Consider the following 23,895-nt stretch of genomic DNA (forward strand, 5'->3'; position numbering starts at 1 on the left):
CATCTTACCAATAGGTCTTCTCATGGGTCTTAAAAGCATGCAGAGTGGGTCTTTATTCATTTAAATCAAGTGAAACAATGACAGCAGGGTGAGATCATGTCTGTCTTCAATTTTCTTAATGTTATTGTGTGAGTATCACATGTGCAATAAGCACAGTGCTTTGGAAAGATAATTTTTCATGTTCCGCATTGTTATTATTTCCAGTGGTGGAAAGTAACAAAGTACATTTCCTCACTGTACTTAAGTACAATTTGAAGGTACTTTACTTTCCATGTTCTGCTGCTTTATACTTCTGCTCCACTACATTTCAGAGAGAAATATTTCTTCTCTCTCTTTTTTCTCCATACATTTATTTGACAGCTATATTTACTTGCTACTTTACAAACTGAGATTTTACATATGGTCATTTTGTAAAATATGATTGGAGCCAAACAGATTAGTTGATTAATTATAGGCGACTGAATGAAAATTCAATCTGAATATCTGAATACTTTTTCCACCACCGAATTTTTCTTAATTTTTGATTAGCTTTATCTTTGATTGTGTCCTTAGCTCCCTGGTTGAAGCTTTTAGAAACTTTTGAAGCACCTTAGTTCAGGAGTGTACCTTTGTTTCTGCATTTGAGCCCACGGTGCAGAAAGTGAGTAACAGTTTCCAGTGAGTAGAGTATCCTCAGTGCGCATGGCACAACACGGCTGCACTCAAGTGAAAATGTAAATCCTCTGTTATCTGAGGACTGCCTCAACTAAGTGCGCACGGGGATACTGCTTTTCCCCAGCCAACTGCACAACCTAAATATCTTATTTAATCTGCTGCCCTTCTTCTACAGTGGTGAGACTGTATTCCAGTCTCCGGTTTTGTAGCGAGGAGTGATCTCACCATATGCGCTGATAGGATGCAATGTGCCAATATAGCGTCCACATGAAAGCCGCAGCTCCACACTTCTCCAGACCGAGCAAGCCTGAGAATAGATGACTTTGTTTGGGAACGGGGACGTTGTTTTCCTGCGACACATACATCTGTAACTTGCAGAATTTTCGAGCGTCATTGTGGTCTTTTGTAGAGAAACATTTTGGTGCAGGGGAGCCAGAGGATACTACTACCACTGCTTGCATTTGCACAAAGAAGCGTTCCGCGCGTCCGGTTGGATTTAAGCTGCAGTCCACTTGTCACCAACTGCATTGCCACAACTGTGAGAGAAAATGTATCTATCATGAAACTATGCGCCGGCAGCTTTTCTCATGAACTCTTCCGTGGATCTACAGACTTAAATCCACAAGTGGAGCGTTTTCTGCCTTTCAGCTACTGATAATATCACTTCACAACTACAATGGGACAACGTGGTGGGCTAACTAGAGGAAATGTTGCCTATAGAAGTGCAGTGAGAGAGCAGGAGAGTGACTTCCAGGGGACACCTGCAGACGAGTGAATGCCGTCTCCGATGTGGAGCTTGTCGCTGTCCGACGCGCGAGTGGTGCTGAAATTTGGATGATGCCTGGCCAGCGACTGCAAGACTGCCGCTCCCTGCACTTCAACGAGGACAACGGCCGCTTCGTGCTGCTCGCCATCCTCATCATACTGTACCTGCTGTGCGGCGCTGCGGTCTTCTCGGCCATAGAGAGGCCCTCGGAACTGCGGGCTCACGGCCGCTGGAACGGGACGCTCCTCAACTTCAGTGAGACCTTCAACATCAGCCTGCAGGACCTCAACTCCTTCCTGCGGGAGTACGAGGCTGCCATCGCCGCCGGGATCCGGGCAGATGCTCTGAGGCCACGATGGGATTTTACAGGGGCTTTTTATTTTGTTGGAACTGTGGTGTCGACTATAGGTGGGTGATCTCTGCAGCATTCACTGATTTCCCTGACCTTTGCGTCCATTTGGTTGCAGGCTTGTTGTCCTCTAAATACTTGGTGAATACTTGGTATTTTATTCCATGTAAACCATAGCCAAGCCCAGAAGAAGCTTTATAAATAGAAAATAAACTCCAAGAATGCATCAGCTCACACCGTTAAGACAGTAATTATTGGATCTTTTATAGGAGTCTAAATAGCCTACTGATCAAATTTGGGACCTCATGCCCTAATAAAGTCACATTCCAGACAAATAAGTTGGAGAATGGTTCAAATTAATATGGCCTCTGTTTGTTAAATAATCATATCATTATTGACAGTCTGGATGTCAAAAGGACTGGAGCTGCCATCCCTGTAGGCTGCTTTCTTTCCACTGGCTTCTACAGAATAACAGATTAACATTTTTGTTTTTTTCCAGTCATGTGTTACATTTTGGCTGTGAGGGACTTTGGCAAAGGGGGTGACATCTGACTCGTCTGCCAGGAATGGCACACTCATCCCTGGCTATAGGACAGCACCCATGGGTGCAGTCTTTTTTTTTTGTTGTTGCCACATTTCCATTCAAACCAACAGGAATGTCAATGAGAAGCCCCGTCTGCTCCCCCTCATTTAACATTTGCTCGTGCGATAGGTCAGAAAAGAGCAAGTGTCCCTTGCAGGGCACCCTAAGGGCCAACTGTGTGGTGCACTGCATGCCTGATGGCTCCAACACCCACTAACCCCTCTGCCCCTCCCTCTCTGACAGCTAGAGAGGAGCCAAATAATACAGTGAGTGAGTGAGTGTGAATGGGTGATTGTGCAAATGAACACACTCCAGGTAATCATCTGAGCTGACAGCAGCTGTCCACCTCTGACCTTGCCCTCAAGACACAAACACACTATTTACACCGTGATGCGCCCAATCAGCACTTCCTATTAATTGTGGTGAGAGGAGTGAAGGAAATGGCTGTATATGGGTGCAGAGGGAGAATTGGATCCACATGAGCAGGAAACATGTCAGAACTTTTATTTACTGTGGACCTGTCATGACAGCTTTACAGGCCCTTCCACCTTCTGCTACTAGATACACAAATGCAGAGCTCTCAGGGAGCCTATGCAGCTCACCCAGTCACAGGAGGGGAACCACAGCAGCTGTGTTTGTGTACATGTCTGTGGCAGTTTGAAATCCTTTGTGCTCCAGTTGTCATGCAGCAGCGCAGTCTTCCCACAACAAGCAGATCATATAAACTGACTCAGTTTGGGGGGAAAAAGGGAGAATAGGATGTGATGTCTGTCTACAGTATTTGTCTTTTTCTTACGCTCGCATGGATTTCTGTCTAGATTTCCATCTCGCTTTGATCTCCACCCCCCCACCCCCCAGCCTATGTGCTACTTTTTCTGTATGCTTGTGAGCCAGTGATATAAAAGGGATTTGGGGGCCTCCCCACACAACTCTTTATCAGAGTGGCATCCCCCTGCGCACTCTAGACACTGCTCCCAACCACTTCCCGCCTCTGACTCTGCTGTGGCAGAGGCTTCAAATCAGCAGTGACACTTTGCTCCCCTTGATGTGTCTCCACAATATCGCTTTGAAGAATGAAAGTGAAGGCATGGCCACTTGAGGCACTTGTTTACCCAGAGTTCTGGCCAGGTTCACTGGCCTTTAGTACTGCACCTAGCGTGTTGTTTCCAATTTCAGGTTATATTGCAGGAAACGTAATACATTAAAAAAGTACATTGCAGCTTTTTCTAAAATATGGTCTAAAAAAATTCAACAAAATTTGGAACAAAATTCTAATTTGTCCAATACTTTGGTTTATGACCAAATACCTGCAAAAATAATGACATTCCCATCAGTCTCAGCTGTACTTTGTGTTTAGTGCTAATTAGTGAATGTTAGCATGCTAACATGATAAACTAAGATAGTGACCAAGGTAAACATTACCAGTTAAACACATGGATGTGTAATGAGAACTGGATACGGCGCCGCCACGCAGCCCTGCTGCCAATTTGTTTCAGTGGCCACAAAAAAATCTCCTGCGACCCAAAAAGCACCATTATAAGATAATATAAGAAAGAGGCTTCTGAAAAACTGTTGACACGACACCTTGAACTGCAAACAAGGTCAATTACCACCCTTTGTATTATGAATTTTTAATCCATGGAGGTTTTATAGTTGTAAAATTTTCTTAAGAGCCTAGTTATTTACATGACGCCACCCCAAAGTAAAGTCTATGGGGCGAAACAGTAATGCACACGTGCAGTGGGCCACACAATGCAGAAGCAAACCAAGAAGCCTCGGCAAGCAATTTTTGACATTAGCATCTAGCTCAAAGCACCTCTGTGTGTCAGTACAGCCTCACAGAGCTGCTAGCATGGCTGTAGACTCTTAGTTTTGGTTTTGTCATTTGTCTCATCTTGCTGAAGCGTTGGATCGAAGAGTTTGTTTTTGTCAGCAACTCTTGGTTGTGTTGTCCTGCCCTACATTTTCAGACACAGCTTTACTGTTTGCATGCTCATTAAAGAGGACACAAGAGTCCGCTCAGTAAACAGAATTTCTATTAATACGAAAGCTATTTATAACCCTCAAGGCTGATTGATAGCTGACGACTGCCAATTAGGACAGCTCTCTGTAGCCGTTTGTGGGCCTCTAGGTCTGACTGTAAGTTTCTGCAATGACATTTTGGAGAAATACTTTGTCAGTTTTGAAGTGCTCCAAGGGAGAATACTTGTCTGAGAATCAATTGTACTTAGTGATGGCTGTGTGATCTGAGACTTTCAACTTGTTGAGATTGAATGGGACGAGCCAGTTAGGGCAGTAAGTTGTTCGGCAGTTTTCCACATAATATTCAGCTGCAGGTTTGGATTGTGTTCAGGGCTATTTATTCATGGGGATTGGTTCTGTCCTTCCTCTTCTTGCCCCTGGCAGCTACTGCAGCTTCTAACTCCATCACACTCATATCCACCCACTCAGAGAAGCCACAAAGGCAGACAAGGCAAAAAGGACAGTTTAACAAACAGCACAAAACAAACCCTCATGCAGTTTGTCCTTGAAGTGAGGCCTGACTTAACCTCCATGCAGTCCACAACTTGCAAAATGAGGAGAAATGTCAGAGGTTGGGCAGAGTTAGGGGAAGATGAAATCCCACAGAACCCTGGATGTACAGAGCTGTGCTGCAGCAAGATGACAGGGCACTCTTCCCTCAGGATACACTGGGACAGGCATAGTCTTTTTCCTCACAAACTACTGATTCCAGGCTGAAATGTGATATTTTAATCCAGGTGGCCTCATTAGGTTAACGGCTTTAACTTATACTGTAATGTACAGTTTATGTTAACACTGCAATAGAGATGTTAAAGCAACTCTATGGTATTTTCAAGGTTGCAGTTTGTAGTGTTGCATTAGATTGCATTGGAAACACCCCTCAAAATTTAGCTTAAACTGCGCTAATCAATATTTCAATATTAACAATGGATCAAATGACTATGTGTAATGTTCTCATCAGTGTTGTTTCCTGACACAGCAGGCAGCTCTTTTCAGCAAAAATACTTTAAAAACACTGTGCACTACCTGCCCAAAGTCAGCGACTAGCTGGTGAACATGGTGGAGCATTTAGCAGCTAAAGAGCCAGATATTTCCTCAGGAGTCGGTGGAGACCCAAACAGAGCTAAAAAGAGAGTGAATACTGTATTTTACTTAAGTTTGTTGGGTCACCCGAAAACACGATTCTGAATAATTGTTAATGTTGCTCCATGTCTGCTGGATTAGTAAATCAGCAACTGTTGGCTAACGTGTTAGCCATATCAATTTAACACAGTGATATTATGTGAATGCTGCTTGTTCTAGTGCCCCCAAAAATGATTAATACTGCCTTCACTAACTGGCCTCTGACACATTATAAAGTATGAACAAAATTAACAGTATAAACTTTACAGTAGTTCTGTACACTTTCTGTAGCGGTAAATTCTGTATCAAATGAACTCTGAGCTTGTAGGAGTTAGTCTGTCAAAGTGTAGTTTTACATTTGACCTGAGCAACCTCATCAAGCTAATATATGAACTGTCTTTAACCTCAGAACACAGTGCAAAACTGTAACCTTCAGATTTTGCCAAAACCAGGCTAGTAAGGTCTGCGATAGCACTTCTGAGTTTGAAATATGGTCTGTTATAATTCTATAGTTCCTCTGTCAGGACAGTAAGTTAACATTTTGCTGTAAAAGCCAAGACACAGTGCCAAAATGCATAATTCCTACAACTTTGCAGAATTGGACTTTAGAATATCTCCAGCTGTGTTTGGGATATCAAGTTTGTGTGCAAAATTAATTTTCTAGCTCCCACATCAGGCAAATCAGTGCTACCCCACAGTAAGTGAAGATGCATCATCCTGCCAAATTTTGTGAAACTCAACACCATGTAGTGTCTGAGAAATCACTAGATGTTACATGTTCAGCAGAGAGACTACAGAGTCCTGTTAATGAACAATAGATCTGACCTAATCCCTCCACTAGAGGAGGCCAGAGAGGGCATGCATGTAATTGTTTGTCAGGTTGCAATAATTATCTTGCAATCTCAACGTACAAAGAATTGATTTTCTGTGATCAAAAAGTAATTATATGAGATCACACAAACACATTCTGACATTATATTCAGTTCCTAAAACAAATATGTTGTGATAAGAAATTATAATTTTGTTAACTCAAGAAAACTACAAGCTTGTTATGATGATCACGAGGAAAGATGATGATTGCCCATGCCCTCTCCCTCACTGTGTACTGTGCAGTGTTAGTAAACAATCAGTCCTAATGGTTTAGTGGATGTTATCTTCCTCGTCCTCTTGTGAGTTCTGTGTGACTATTATACACTTGTCTGACCAGGGCCCATGTATCTGGGATGAAACTGCAAACCAAATTAGTTCTCTGTAATGTACTTGTAATTCACGTGTCTCTGAGGTTACAAGATCATGTCACCTCAGACTGGCAGAGCGTGCGTTTGGCATTTCAGCAGTTTGAAATGTCACATGATAGACAGCGTGGATTCCTGAAGTCAGGCTGTGTTTTTGCTTTGATGTCGTGTTCTTATTTAGATTAACCGCTCGGTGCTGCCTCGCTGGGACAAAACCATCTGTGTTGTTGTTACTGTTGGTGTATGTTATAAATGTGCTTTCAGGAGGTGGGTGGGAAAGGTTTGCAATCTGTGAAAGCAGATTCATCCGTGCGCAGCACTGTTTCAGACTTGTTCTTGCCTTCTGTCTCTCACTTCAGCACTGTTGCGAGACTACCCCAGACAGCGTTGACTCCTGTCTCACATCTATCTCAAATCTAACTACTCTGCTCCTCTGTTCATAACTCCCACTGTGCACTCATTCATTTACATTCATTCATTCAATCTTGTTGATCTCTTGAGCACTTTATACAGTGCGTTTCTGTGGGACAACATTGCCATTGTGTTACAAAACAGGGTCTGCTCATATTGCACAAGCATTACATTACATAATAAGATGAAGATCACTTTACAGTTCCTTTTACAGAACCATCTGAAGCTGGTCAGTATGACTCTCTCTCTTTAGATCTCCTGGACTGCTCTGTGAAATCACAGACTCAGAGGAAATGTCACTGTTAAAAATGGAAAACAGAGGGCCTTCAGTCACATGAAAGGCACTCGGGGTCTCTTTAGATTGTGTGCAGTCCAGACACTCAGCACACAAAATTGTGCACCACTGTTGCATAGAAGGTCTATAAGACTGTGTCTAGATGTATCGCGTTGCAGTGTAATATACCTGTGTAATATCTGCCTTAAAGCTGCACTAACCAATATTTTTGTATTAACATTGGAAAAAAGGACTGTATGTAATGTGAAAGGAGTCACTCATCTTTGAGCTCATTGTTTAGGTTTGCACCACTCAACTGAACTGTTTTGGTTCACACTCACGAGCCCTGCTTCTAGCTGCAGCAGGCAGCCATTTTCAAAGTCATTCACGAAAGTCATTCAGATACATTGGAACCACGAATGTCTGTACAAAATTTCATGGCAATCCATCCGATAGTTGTTGAGATATTTCAGTCTGAAACATAGTGGTGCAGCCACTGACCAACTGACTACCATTGCCATCCCTAGAGAAAATCAAACATGCAGTACATGACTTGATGCTGACAAAATGGATGCAAACTTGTAAATGGATGAATAATTCATTAATTCAAAAATAAATAAATGACCCCCCAAAAATGACATAATAACAATTGTTAAATTGACAATCACTCAACTCAGCAATCACCTGCCTTAAATGTCAAAGAAACTAAAATATTCTTTTCCAGATAACACACAGCTGCATTAACATTTAATCCCACCATGTCTGCCTCTCTCCCAGTTCCTCTCCTTACTGGGGGCTTCCTGGTGTGGAGTGGAAATGTGCATGTGTGTGTGTGTGTGTGTGTGTGTGTGTGTGTGTGTGTGTGTGTGTGTAGGACAAACCTGCTGAGAAGCACATGCTTCAATAAATCCCTGTGTTAGTTATCTGCTGCTGTACAGGATGGCTGTACACATCTCTGCACTCTGTCACAGCGGGTCATAAATCCGACTTGCTAAGGCGTGTGCTCGCCTACGTACAGTAACTCACAGACTCAAATAATCATGGCCAAGTGATACCAAGATCATTTTAGAGGACACAGCAGATTCGCTGGGCTTCCTCCTCCTCAAACTGATTAGCATTTCACTGATTCTGCTCTTTGCACCTCCAAGGCAGAGAGAGGATAAACTCTGTGTGCTCTTTGCACTCTGCAGTCCTCTGACCTGCTTCATATAATTTTCGACAGCCATTTTAGATTTTCTTCTGGTGTTAATATTTTGATCATCATCAGTTTCAACCCAATTTGTACTGGTGCTGATGTCAATGCTGACTTGCAGATATGAGAGTTTAAACTTTTTGGATGGTCGGCAACCTTTGACGGAGCAAAATCACACACTTGCAGAGGAAAAGTGTCGGCATGTTGCAGAAAGGCTGCATAGCAATTCCACTCCTGCACCAGCAGAACATTTGTCTGCAATTTGGGGTCAGGTATATAAATAGTTATCATGTTAATAAGCTAACAGCAAGTTGGCAAACAGCTCGATTTGGCAGCCGTTCCTCTGTCTCTTTGTGTGAAGGAGGGGCTGCTTGTTTGAGAGCAGAGCGAGGCAGGAGGACATGCTACTATTGTATCTAACTGCCTAAATGCAAGCAACATGCTGAAACAGTATTCATTGTAAAATAGTTGTAACATATTAAATTTCAGATTTGAGATGAATCAACATCCTCTCACACCTCCTGATAAAATCACATTCCTGTGTGCCTCAGTCAGAACTTTCTAAACAGAGCAAAGACAATAACGCTGTAACTCTTTGCAGAGGAGGCACACGACTTTTGAGCCTGACCTTGGATCAGTAAGATGGTTGATCATTATGATTAGATTACATGCTGAAAGAATTGACAGAGCACTATGTCATCCCTGAAGCTTGAGATCATGGGCTGCATACTAGCGGGAGTCATGGCTACTGAATGTTACACATCTGCTTTCAAGAGAAATGACAAAACACTAGAGCTTGTTGGAAATTGGAAACTTGATGCGGTACGGGCCACTCATGTTGAAGTTATAATCTGTCTCTTGAGAATAATGTTTACTTCAGAAAAAACATGCAAGCTCCTCAGTGAATCCTCACTGACAACTGAGCAGAACAGCTGGACTGACTGGAGCTTAACTGTTTTGCTGACAAAAACACCTCTGAGCTGTACTTTTTTTTATTTGCCATCCAGCACAAGGATTTAAATAATTCAAGTAACAAGCATGCTTCTCTAACAATTATTTGGCAAAGATTTAGATTTTCATAATGAAAGAATTATTATCCCTGGAAAACACCAGGATCACACAGAGCTGAATGTGCTGAAATGCATATATTTTGCCAGAATTCACAAATTACTCAGCTACCTCCAGGCTGGCAGCCTCTGGCGGATTCAGACAGTCTCAAACTCATAGTGGGCACATTCAGTTAATAGAAAGTAAAACATAATTTAATTGTGAGCAACAGAGCATTGCCTCCTCATCTCTCTGAGGCAGTATGCTCCATGTGTGATCCCAGATCATTATTGCGGTTGTCAGTAACTTAGCAGTCCCTGACAGCAATCGGGTTTTTGCACAGCCTTAAATTTAAGGGACTTGAACTTTCACATATTAGTAATGAAAAACCATTAAATTGAATGTCTGCTGAACATGAAGCATTCTTTTCCTGTTGGCGTCTGATTCGACTGTTTTCATGTGATGGCTAAAAATCTGAAACAGCTATGAAAGACATACAACACATTTAATGTAGCGTTACCATGATACTGTATGAGCACCAAATCTGTATTATCTATTATGCTAAACATGGAGGGTTATCACACTGATCTGAAGGCGATAGTGTTTCAAAAGCTCCACCTGGACAGGTGTGTTTACTTTGGGGAATAATACAAGAGGGCATTATGTAGCTGAGCTTTTATTCAAACATTGACTGTGCATACAGTACAAGATAATAGGAAGCACAAGGACATAGCCTTTAGATCATTCAGGGAGAAGCTATTCTGATGAGAGCATGACTCCTCAGTCACATGAAAGGGCGAAATCTGTGTTACCGTTTGCAGATGGACAATGAAGCCACATGAATCTGAATTCTAATTTTGCTTATTTAAGCCCTGACTTCCCTATCTGTAAAACTGCATAATAGTGGACTCCACGCATATTGGAGTCTTTTCAGTTCTCTTAAAATTTTGCAAAGATGGAAAACAGATCGAAAAATGGAGAATAAATGTTGGCGCAGATCCAGAGACAATGCAGCATATTTTTGTGACAACAAATCAATACAGACAACGGCGGAGTCATCAGTCCTCCTGGCTCGCTTTGCCATTGAATTAAGCACTGAGATACAATTTAAAACACCAGACTCGATTCAGTTACCAAACAAATGACAAAATCTGAAAAAGAAGGTATTTTAGGTTGTGTTTTACTGAAGAGGTTTGTGTTGCTCTGTAGATGTTACCTTGTTACTTCTAACAGTGTGTATACGTCTGAGCTGTTACTCTTGTAATTTATATCTGAATCGACCTGCTTTAATTATGATCACCTCAGCCATGTGTAGCACAAAACACAGAACAGACACCATTAATGTATTGCCTACATTGTGTGTGGGTGAGCTGGGTGTGAAATTCAAAACCACATTGTTTTGCTTCAGGGCCCTATAGAAATATTGTTGCATGTGTGGGCTTTGGGTGTTTTATTATGTTACTATGGCCTTTGTTTATTTTGTGCATGCAGTGCACAGATACAACAATATAGCCGCAGCTTGTCATGTATGTGACCTATTCTAGCATCTGATTTTTGTAAAACTGGTGTGAAAAAAAGTGTGAATGTTCCTATTATTATCCAGTCTGCCAGTAATCCTGACAGCTCCTCAGCAGATGGTGTGGTGATGATGTCTCAGGTCTGGCCATGTGGCTGCTTCCTCAGCCCTCTGTCCTCTCTGCAGACCCCTGCCACGCCACCCCATGACTAATTATTTCCTGTTCGTCACAGAAACACAGTCATCAGAGGGACGTGGCGTCTTCTGCTGCCGCTCCTATCATGCCAATTTAAGACTATTCCCACTAGTGGGACGCAGTTGGTTTGACTAGGAGCTTGTTTTTAAAGCTCATTAATTGGGGACATTGGGAGGCAATAGGAGGCAGAGATTTGATTTTTGGTTTGCAAAACAGTCACATAATAGATCTTTGGGTCCATTTTCAGGCCTTCTGGGAGTTGTGTGGGGGGCATTGTCCTCGATGACACACAGTGACCTTCAGATTCAATACTGCTTAGAGAGACAAGTGAATGTACAGTATATGTCCTTCATTCAAACATGGAAACATGACTGTGAGAGTTTTTTAGTCACTCTTCATTCTCATGTGGGTATCCAACAGGTGCTTTGGCCCACTTGAACTGGCTCTACTGTATATTTCTCCTGTATTGTGTACTTCTTTAGTCGTTCGTTGTTTTAGTAGTTCTGACTATCCAAATGTTCCCTCAATTATCAGCTGAAGTCACTCACACTAAACGCAGACTTCTCTAACATGAGACTGAAATGTGCTTGGCTTTATGATAGTTGGCCTTGTGAGGATACTTTCCAGTAAAATTAATCGATATGTCTTTTTCAGGATACTTTGCTTTGTAAAAGTCATCAATTGGGCTTTGACTTTCTACTAAACATACCAAGTATTAAATAGATTCTTTTGTGTTTCTTTTTTAAAATTGACGATTAAATAACATATTTGCCATTTTGGACTGTTCACAAATGTTTCCTTTTAGAAATGATGTGCATAAACAGCCATTTTAAAGGAAAAGTCAGGTGATATTCTATATTTTTCTTATTGTCAACAAATCCCATGTAAAGACCATATCCCTTCTTCCTCTGTGCCATAGAGCTCTACTGTTGTACAAAAGCTATTAAAAGCACATCAAAGAACCACACTGTTGCACTGGGTGAAATGTTCCTTCATTAAGATGAACATGTGCACTGGAGTTTATTTTGAGTCAATCCCATATACACTGTCCTGCTGCCCTAAATACTCACTAGTGAACCAAATCTGTGTCTGAAAATTGTCTCGAATAAATATGTAACATTTGGTAAAACCTACAGTGTCTCAACGTTTTGGGAAATTATTGAGCTTTTAAAAAAAAACCTATATATTTGTGACAGATTTTCAAACCTGCAAGAACTGATTTTTGACCACTTGTGGGCAGCAGAAACAAATTGTAACACCGACATATTATCACGTTTTTAGTTGATATGATGAACTTACTAGTAAACAGTTGCTTATTTACACATACAGCAGACAAAGAGCAACATTATCATTTAATTGGAGTAATTTTTCTGGCCACCTGGTGAATGTAAGTCCAATATTCACTCTCTTTTAGCTCTGTTTTTGGTCTCCACCAGCTAGTCGCTAACTTTGTCTGTCTGCTGTTTGGTGCTGAGCAGGTAGTCTACAGTGGGCTTTTAGAGCTGTTTTGCTGAAAAGAGGTGAGAGTAAACTAAAACAGTAAAGTTGCGGCCCAGAAAACCACAACAATCAGCCGAAAGATGCTAAAACACTCAATAGAGCTGAGAGGAACTGCAGAGTTGGGTGATAATTCTCTGTGGGTTCATCAGTACAAGCAACACCTTTTCCATTACACATAGTATTTGATTCATTATTAGTATCCAAATTTTGATTACAGCAGCTTTATAGATTCAAGTCTTTGGTAGGAACTAATGGGCTTGGGGCTGAGTGCCACAGACGGGGTAGGAAAGTTGGAAAGTATTGAGAGACGGACTAACACACTGTTGGTTGTGGTCTTTTCACGGGATTTCACGGGAATAACAAAAACATAGAATATTGCCAGCCTTAACCTTTAACCTTATGGAGCATTTCCACTTATGAAAATGGCTTAGAATCTGTCTAACTCTGTTGTGATCACATGTTTATATGCTTATTGGTAAATCATGTCTTCTTCCTCATTGTTTTGATACACATACTGCTATACAGTAGAATAGCACAATCCAACGTATCTTGCCAGGGGAAATTTAACTCCAGCTGAGGAGATTATGAAATACCTGTTGAGTGTTGTAGATTTACTGTACATGTACAGTTCTCCTTCAATCAGAGTGGCTTTTGGTGAAAAATTTGATGACTGATTACTGTTTAGAGCCAAGTGGTCTCCTAAGTGTAGCAAATGAAATGCGGGGCATTCATGAAGTCCATCAGGACTTCTATTAGCAACACTCTCAGTAATTTGTGCTATTTGTTTAGGGCTCGACTTTATGACACAACTTAATGAGCCATTGTAATTTGCCATTGGACTGTAATGAGAGCTGCTCGGTCTAAATTGTGTCAACTCTCCAATTACTGCTGAGCACATATGATTTAAACTTTACCACTGGTGATAAAAGTTGACCTAAACACTGAAATCACTACAGTCAAGTGACAATCTATTTTCATCTTTCCCCCCATTTAATTTCCCCACAGTCTGATAACCATTAGAGCATTTTCTTCATCTTCTGCTCTTAACTGTCAAATGGTAATTAATGGATACTAATGGCACCATTTCCATCAGATTCCTTCTGGTTGAATCTCTAGTGTGTAATTACCTGTGCAAGTATCATTAGCCATTAGAGCATAATGTCATTTTCTGTGTTGAGTTGAGCATACTTTATTTAATATTTATGAATAAATATTCTCCTAGGGCTCTGATATGATTGAATTAGCACACATGTGATTTTGTGTCTTATCAACTGCTGGATTGAACGACTCATCTTGTTTTGGACGGAGTGGAAAGTGTAGAAAGTGTCCACTGAAGTCAGCAGCAGGATCATTGGTCTGGACTGCTGCTTTTAGTCAGTTTTAAAATCTAAATGAGAAAGTCTTTGTGAGGAAAGTCACACAGTGTTTGCATCTTTGGTTTCAGCTTGTCTGTCCTTTGCTTTCTGTTACTGTTCTGTTCTGCCTAATGCATCTTGACACAGTAGTCTGGAGTAATGGCTCTGAAATGCTACACTGAATCGATGCCTGGTGCCTTTTCCTCTCTTAGGTAATTTAGTTGGTAATGAGGGACGGTGCGGAAGACTGTCTCTGTGCGCACTGAGAAGATGTAATCTGTTTTCCTTATCATTCATTTGGGTTATAAAGACTTGGGCTGCTAATTAATTAACTATGAAACACTGAAATAGGATTTCTCAATTTGGGTAATCACTGCCCCTCACCTTCCGTCACCCAATGGTGCCTAACTGTCTCTTACTGAACTTTGTCACTATCTTTGACAAAACCAGATAATTCAATGTCTATCTCTGTGTGTGTAAGGCCATAAGGTGTGTGTACATGTGTGTACATGTGGGGGCTTATATTCCCTCTTGTCTCTATAAAACAATCTGTATCAATCAGTGTTGATCTAAATGACTCGGCATGTCAACAGCAAACCCACAGGAGATTGGTTTTGAGTGTGAGAGATGAGGTCAAAAAAGCCATTTTGGGTATCATAAAGGAAGTATTGTCTAGATATTGATGTCATTTATTACCTGACAAGGATGGTTATAGACGAGTTGGTGGAAAAAAGGGGGGAAAGCGCTGCCCTAATGCTCCGAGAAGACTGAAATAGAGGATAGCTATGATGGAAAAATCTATTAACCTTGGCCTGAAAGTGAACTGGTTGATCTTTCAGCACGATTTTATTTGTTGACAAATATACCATCTGCTGTTCTGTGGATAAGGGACATGACATAGTGTGTGTGTGTGTGCATTTGAGTGTGCATGCCTGTGTGTGCTCACATTGGTCCTGGGATAGAAGTATGAGTATGGTATGTGTACATACAAATAACCATATGATGGATACACTTAAGAGCAGAAAACTTGCACATGAAAAATCAAACATCAGTAGACGAGGAGTTGTGATTAGTGTTGGTCAGAAAGTTACCAGCGAAGTACATGTGTAACAGGTCTCCTGCAGATGCATATGTGTGCATTTGCTGCCCAAAGCACAATACATACAATACAGAGTTTTCTTCATATAGGCGATATATATGATTGATTGATGTTTTGTACTGATAAAATCAATTATGCTATGGAACCCCACAAATGGGTCCCGGGAGAAATCTGAAGGGTCACAAGATTATGAAAGCAATAACAAAGAACAACAATATTTATGTTACACAAAATGATTTTTTGTGACTTGACTGTACTGCTTTTTAGCATGGCTCTAGCAATGGCAATAACGGCCTGTCGGTTGGTCCACCACTCTGGTCCAGACTGAAATATTATTGGATGGATTGCCATGAAATTTTGTACAGACATTAATGGTCCCCAGAAAACGAATTCTACTGACTTTGGTGATCCCCTGACTTTTCATCTAGCGCCACCATGAGGTTTACATGGTTTTGAGTAAAATGTCTCAACAAGTATTGGATGGATTGTCATGAAATTAGGTACAGACATTCATGTCCCCTCAGAACGAATTGTAACGACTTTGGTGATCCTCTGACTTTTCATCTAGTGCCATCATCAGGTCAAATTTCAGTTTGTACTATACTTTTGTTTAGGACCAAATACCTGCAAAACTAATTATGCTACCATCAGCTTCAGCTGAGCTTTGTATTTAAGTAGAAATTAGAAAATGTTAGCATGCTAACACACTAAACTAAGATGGCATTGTGAACATGTTAGCATGCTGATGTTAGTATTTAGCTCAAAGTACCACTGTGCCTAAGTAGAGCCTCACAGAGCCGCTAGCATGACTGTAGAGTCCTAGTCTTGTTTCTAATGAAATACTGGATACTTTCACCTATTCAGACATCTCAAAGTCCTTTTGATGAAACATTCCAAGTAGGAAAAGTCATTCTGGTTTAACTGCCCACAGAAAATGTCCACACTATGGTCCTAATCTGTAATGAGGGGTTGAAAGTAGACATTGCTTCATTTTAAGGCGTCATAAGCCAAAAAGGTTGAGAACCACTGCTATAAAGCATACATAATAATTTTCTTTCCATCAAATATTGAGCTAAATGATCTTTTCTTAATTATTTTTACACCTTCCACATTACTGTGCTCAAATATCAAGACGCTCATCGACAGCAGAGCTGCACTAGCTGCAAAGTCAGAACAGCACCTGTGACGCTCCTCGAGATTTAGAAGTGCTCCTTCAACATGAAGCAGAATCTATAAACATCCCTTTCCTCTCCTCTCCTCTCCTCTCCTCTCCTCATAACCCCCTCACCTCCTCAGCTTGAACACTCAGTCTAATTGACTAAGAAATCAGAAGATAGCAGGAGGCCAAACCACACAGCCAAGAAAAAAGAGGGCTTACCTAAGCTTATTCCTGGCATCCTCCTCCCCTCAATATAACTCCTATGTCCTTGTTTTTTGCAGTCCCACCTACAGCAATAAACAGTACAGTAAATACTGTACTTTATGTAAACACACTATGTACATACAATATCAAGTGGCTTTACACAATGCAAAATGTAACCAGTATAATATTATCTTAACTTATGTCAGTGTACTATTTAAATTTCCTGAATTAATGATAATGACAGTGGACACCTTAAAATATATGCATTCAGTAAAAGATGAAGTGTTTTATGTCATATAAGGTTTACAAAGAGGTCGTTCCAGATGGCAAACATTTGTTTTGTAAAGTGTAATGCTGGTTTCACATCAGTGCCCATTTTGTTATTTTCCCTCATTCTCTCTTACTTAACAACATGCAACTTCATTTGCAATGCAAAACATTATTTTTTTTTAATTATCCCATAGTCACTTTTTTTATTGTCCGCTCAGTCCATTACTATGACTTTACATATACTCATCTTCCAGAGAAAGCTTACAGTCTCGTATCAGCATCAACACAAATTATTGTCCAGTATTTTCTGCACATCACTTGTGTGTACTCCACTCAATCCCCTCTTTTATATAATTTTTCATTAATGGCACAAATATTTAGAAACATGAATTAAGGCTCATTTAAACACCTCATTTAGATTTTAACATTGCTTTCTCGCATCGCTTCCCTTATCTCTTGTCTGTGAGGAAACTGAAGACCTCTTGTAGGTGAAAATCTGTTTTTGGCCTCAGTCAGGGGACTCATTGTCTGATATCTCTCTTATGTCTCTGCAGGTTTTGGGATGACAACACCTGTGACAGTTGCAGGCAAGGTGTTCCTGATCTTTTATGGGCTTCTGGGCTGTGCTGCCACCATCCTCTTCTTTAACCTCTTCCTGGAGCGCATCATCACACTGCTGGCCGTGGTCATGAAGGCTGTGAGGGAGCGGCGAATCAGGAACAGTGGTCTACTCCCGCCAGGCATCCGCCATGACTTCTCAGCCTACTCTCTGCCAGGCTGGAAGCCCTCCGTATACCATGTGATGCTGATTCTCGGCCTGTCAGCCATCACTATCTCCTGCTGTGCATCAGCCATGTACACCCCCGTGGAAGGCTGGGCTTACTTAGACTCACTCTACTTCTGTTTTGTCACCTTCAGCACCATCGGCTTTGGGGACTTTGTCAGCAGCCAGACCGCGGATTACAAATACCAAAGCCTCTACAGGGTGGCCAACTTTCTCTTCATGCTAATGGGTGTGTGCTGCATCTACTCGCTTTTCAATGTCATCTCTATTGTCATCAAGCAGGTGCTCAACTGGATGCTGGAGAAAATGAGCTGCTTGTTTTGCCAGCGCTGCAATAAGGCCAGCGCCCTCCTGGGCAGACGCAATGCCATCCGCCCGGGCTCTAAGGGTCGCCAGGGTCGGTTTGGCCAGCCACCTGACTCAGACGGACATTGTGATAGTGACAATGAGGGACGCAGACTCTCAGGGGAGATGATCTCTATGAAAGACTTGGCAGCCTCTAACAAGGTGTCGCTGGCCCTCATGCAGAAGCAGCTGTCTGAGTCGGCCAACGGATATCCCAGGACAGTCTGTGGCAGCTCACGCCATAATGGTTTCTCTGGGGGTGTTGGCGCCCTCGGTATCATGAACAACAGGCTGGCAGAGACGAGTAACTCCAGGTAGACATAGTGAGACAGGAAGGGAGCTCTTTATTCTCATTCTGTGTAACAAACCCTAAGGTTGATCGCCATAGAAAAAATACAAGGCTTTTGAAATGGATTGCCAGTGTAACTTGTTATGCATGATACATATGATTTTTTTGGATACTTTTGGTTGGAATTACAAGCCTGTGGTGATAATACAGGTAATGATGGTCATGATTTTAGTGATGATTTTAATGATGATGGCATGAAGAGAGAACCATAGAGTCAACAAAAAAAACATACATTGATCTGGACGCGTGGGTACCACCCATCACCCATTTCATTAACCTCAAACCTAACACAGAACAAGCACTGAAAGTCTCTTAAATATCAGTGTTAGTCTGCGGCGGAATTAGTGTGTTATACACGCTCAATATATCAGACTTATATGACTGAAATGTTGTGCTGTAAAGGAGCCAAGGGAAGCCTACAGTGCAAACTTCATCGTTTTGGGGTTTTGCCAGGGTTTATTTGAATGTACATACTGAATGCTGATATAAACAAGATAAGTGTAATCACTGAATGATATAGCACATACTGATCTATGCATTATACTTCTCATGCATTTTTTGCACCATTTCTAGACCCTCCATTGATTGTGGAAACCCTGTTTTTCTTGACACAAGTCAAGTTTTACCCTCAGGTGATTGATTTAATTTCTGGGGGTAAGTGTGGGAAGTAGAGTTTAGCTAAGCATGGCTGTGATGCAGCTGATTTCGACATGGCTGTAGTGAGGGGCGGTTTTACAGTGTGCCACACTAATGGACCACAAAGAGTAATTTCCTATAGCTCAAAATGGAGAGCAGAGTTGAAAATCCATTTCTCGTGAGAGAGAAACTGGCCTTTTTATCAGCTCAAAAAATGCTTCGGCGGCCAAAGACACCTTCCGACTCTTTCTCTCTCTCTTCTTTTTCAAGTTTACAGCTGTCTGCAAGGAAAACAAATGATAAAGGCTTGCATTGTATTAATTACTCTTTTAATGCAGAATGTAGACTTGTGTATTTGTAAAACACAATAAATGAGAAGTAAGTTTATGTTTGTTTGAAGTGAAATATATGGGAGTGGAGGCAGATTGAAACCCTAAAGGATTCTCTCACTTGCATTCGATCTTTTGTGGGGATTTTCTGTTTTTATTGAGGGAGACTTCTTTACTGATACATGGCTCTCTCTGTAAAACAAAGCATGATCCAAAGGCCTGCAGAGGTTGATTTCAGTGTAAATGTGTAGCCACGGTTTAATGGATGGAGGGTGTTTGCGGAAGATACGGTACTGCCCTGTCAAGCTGCACAATCAATGTCTTTGTTGCCGGCAACTATCTCTTTAAGGCATCGGTGATTTAAAGCCGTGTGATGGTGTTTGATGTCTTGTAAACAGCGAGACAGAGGAGGAGACGTTGTTAGTTAAACTGTCCAGGAGACGGTGATGAAGGCAGAGAACTAGAGAGCGCAGTAGAGGCAGAGGAGATGTTGTAAATCAACTCCCTTCATATCCATATTCATGCCCAGTCCAAATCAATGGCCTCTCTCAGCCAAGGGCTCAACTTTTACTGGCGTCCATCTTCAACATCTAATATCCTCCTAGGCCGCTCACTTCTTTTTCTCTTGTCATCTCTGCATTCACTTCACACACACTGCACCAAAACCCTCCTGCTTCGTTTTTCTCGCAGATCTCGGCTCTCTCCTCACGCTCATCACCCATACACTGTGAATATGATGTGACATGCCACAAATGTATATATATATAGAATTGGAATGTCTTAAAAGCGCTTTTACAATAAGGAATTGGATCTGGATCTATCCTTAGTTGATTTTCATCCTGCATAGATCTGAATAATTTCCTTTACTCCCCAGTCTCACCAAGAGGAATAGAGAAAATGACTCAGGTAGTTAAATCTTCAGGCTTGTCTTAGTTTTTCCTGCATGCCATTATGGTAAAGCCATACAAGATAGCTGTATATAAAACAGAAGACTCTTTCAAGTCTATTTAGTCTATTTTTCTACATAAAGCTTTCAGATATCTACATGTGAATGATTGAATAAGTCTCACTGTCACATGTTTCTTACACAGTCAGTCAGCATTGACGCGATGCAGCATTCAGAACTTAACTACACTCCAAAAACATGGATATTAGCGTTACAAAGTGAACACAGGTTTTTCAGGTGTTAAAAAGTAGTTTGACATTTTGGGAAATGTGCATATTCGCTTTCCTGCAGAGAGTTAGATGAGAAGATTGATACCACTCTCATGTCTGTAAGGTAAATATGTAGCTGGAGCAGGTTAGCTTAGCTTAGCATAAAGACTGGAGATAGCTAGTCGTAAAACCACAATGAGTAATTGTTTTCTCTTTGGTGTTTGTATGGATTTAACAAATGAGATATAACATGTTAATTAGTGAGCTTTAGATGTGCTGATAGGTGGATCTTGTTACTTTTGGACAGAGCCAGCCAGCCTAGCTGTTTCCCCCTGTTTCCATTCTTGATGCTAGGTAAAACTAGCTTCGCTAAGCTTTCTCCACTAGCTACCCCGGGTAAAACAGGTAATTGTCAAGATGTAACATGCTAATTAGAGAGCTTTAGAGCCAGTCTAGCTGTTTTCCCCTTTTTTCCAGTCATTAGAGCGGTATCAATCAACTTATCTAACTCTCAGCAAGAAAGCGAAAACATGTATTTCCCAATATATTCCATTAACAAATCCAAACAGAGTGGCTCTTGAGCAGCAAAGTGAGATTACTGTATGTTGGTGATGTGATGTGAAGCTTGCAATTTCAGAGGTGGTTCGTGTGTTCAGTGACACAGTGACATTGCAAACACAGAAAAGCGTCAAGCCCTGGGACATTTGAGCAGGAGCACGGGCTTGCTGTAGCAAATGACATACTGTAGTTTGAATTCAATGGTGTTCCCCTGCTGTAATATGTCAGGGGGCGAAGTTTTGCTGCCACTTGTCTAGAATAATGATTCCCGAATGATGTTGTATGTGAACCTTTATTTTCCCTCTGAGGCTTAAGGTTACAATGGCAGAGGTTTCAGGATTGCTTACTGATTTTTAAAAGCCCCTGTAGCTGTTGTAGTCTAGCTAGCTGCATTGTATCCTTAACCATACCTTTGACAAGGAGCATGTGTGTATGTCTGCATTTGTGTGTCCAAACTACTGTTTAAAGGACTGAAAATGAGAATTAAAGGACTGTGATATGTTATCTCAAATGCTTCCCTAAACATAAGTCCCCCAGAAGTTATTTGACTTAATATAATATCCATTAAAATGTATTTTCCTTAAGCCTGGAACAGATCAAGCTTTTAAGACATTGAATATAGTATTTAGAAGTAATGTTTGCTCACCTAAAATGCATGCGTGGCTTGAAATCAATTGCCTTACTTTAGTCCTTGCATATTACAAAAAGGTTCCTTATTGAAAAGATTGTAGTGTGTAGAGCTTGTGTGTTGTAGGATGCAATCCTTTTGCATTCTGCAAAATTGATCTCCATTGATTGCAATGGTTTTAACTACGCCGCCGTCCTTTGTATCTTCTGTAAGAGGAGACAGGTGGTTTTAGGATTTACTGTATATTTGTTATCAGCAGAAATTACTCTTAAATGTAATATCTCTGACTTTTCTTTTTAGTGTAATTTATTCCTCTCATGTGCTCATTAAACACAAAATTAGATTGAAAAGATGCAACATTTTCAAGCCCACAGTATTAATATGGGTGAACATAGCAGACTTGGATCACAGCGTTGCATGATTCGCAGTAAAGTTGTCAGCGTTAATTTAATCTTAAATTGTTTAACACTGTCAGCATTTATTCCAGTCAACACATATTGTATTCACACTGGAAAATCTGCTCTGTAGTCAACGGCACTCAACAGTAAAATAGCACCATTAAAATGTCATGCTCCATAGCCATTACAAGCCTCATAATAAAACTATTTGTTTGAAATAAGCAGAGACTGGAGATGTTGTCAGGGTTAATCTTGAAGGCTGTTGATGGTGCTAATGGCATTATCATTTATTCAGCAAAGCTATTATGATCACAGTATGATAAATAACACTGTGCTCTCTCCAGTTTCCTCTGAGGAAGAGTGCATGAACTCTTTTGTATTTTGAGACTGTTAAAGCCGCTCGTTTCAGGTATAAATTGTATTTACATTAATTTGGCTGGAGCACATTGGAAATGGCTGTTACCAGCGGGCAGGTAAACAGCTGAGTGGCTCGGTAACAGAATGATGTATTGCTGCTCTGCTTGGCTGCTTCTGATCTTTAACAAGAGTCACATTGTTGGCTTTGATCTGGAGCTTGATTTCCAAATCCACACGAGATGTGTGCCAGTTGTTTGTTTGTTTTATGACGACGGATGATATGGAGCCACAAACCACATTCAGATCTCAATTTAAAAGGCTACTTAAGGTGTCTGTGATCCACAGTTATGTTGACCTCTGGCTCCATCAACATCAACATAATTCCTACACCTTGGTGTGTGTCTCATGTTGCTTGCATTGTGGTGTAACATCCAGTTAATGTATGCAAATTAATTCTGTTTGCAAGTTGCACATTTATACCAATGATTGTACTTTTATATTTATGTAATTAAAAGTAAAACCTATATGAAACAAGGAGGGTTCCATTAAACACTGATATTTACTGACGTTCCTTTGATTTTCTTAATTGTTATTCTCATATAATGACACACAATTTTAATGTTTAGGGATAATATAAATGTTTATGGACAATATAACCTTATCTATTATATTTGGGGTTAATTACAATGAACGCCAGACTTTGGCTGAAGTGAGGGATTTTAAGCGCAAAGTCGGATATATTGGAGCTTTCAGAAAAGTTTCCCAGTTGTAATTACTGCTTGGATGTTGACGTGTTTTTACAATTGGGAACTCCGATATGACATGATTGCAGCATAAAGTTCACTAATGACTAGTACCCTCCTCCAGGAAGTTACTGCGCCCGGCAAAGAAACAGTCCGCTGCATAACCCCCGTAAAACCCCCGTCATTTTCACTCAATGCCTTTTTGTGGATTAAACCAAGGAAGATATAATGTGTTAATTTGTGAGCTTTAGAGGTGTTGGAAGGTGGATTTTGTTACCTCCAGACAGAGTCTAGCTGTTTCCCCCTATTTCCAGTCTTTATGCTAAGAGAAGCTAATCAGCTGCTGGCTGTAGCTTCATATTTACTGCGCAGACATGAGAGTTTTATCTTCTCATCTAACTCTTGGCAAAAAAGCAAATAAGCGTAACTCCCAAGATGTTGAATGACTTGAATGACTCACCAGTCGGAGAGATTTTATCACAACCTGGCAAACCAAAATTCATTCTAATTAATCGCTGTTAACAGATCTATAAAGTTTTAGTGAATTATTCATTAACCATTAATAAATCCATTAGTTACAACTGATAAGCCCTTTATAAAGGTGACTTATAAGAAAGTGGTACCAAATTTGGTATAAACATGGTGAATGGTTTCAATCA

General features: G+C 40.9%; 1 protein-coding gene across 1 annotated transcript; it reads left to right on the top strand.

The window, feature by feature from the left end:
- Nucleotides 1-698: 698 nt before the first annotated feature.
- On the top strand, nucleotides 699-23,059 carry kcnk12 (potassium channel, subfamily K, member 12). Its single transcript, XM_044215349.1, has 2 exons — nucleotides 699-1,828; nucleotides 17,509-23,059. Exons 1-2 carry the CDS (start codon nucleotides 1,489-1,491, stop codon nucleotides 18,399-18,401), a joined length of 1,233 nt encoding a protein of 410 aa, XP_044071284.1. The 5' UTR covers nucleotides 699-1,488; the 3' UTR covers nucleotides 18,402-23,059.
- The last annotated feature ends 836 nt before the right edge of the window (nucleotides 23,060-23,895 follow it).

This window comes from Siniperca chuatsi, linkage group LG11, assembly GCF_020085105.1.
Source record: "Siniperca chuatsi isolate FFG_IHB_CAS linkage group LG11, ASM2008510v1, whole genome shotgun sequence".
Taxonomy (NCBI): domain Eukaryota; kingdom Metazoa; phylum Chordata; class Actinopteri; order Centrarchiformes; family Sinipercidae; genus Siniperca; species Siniperca chuatsi.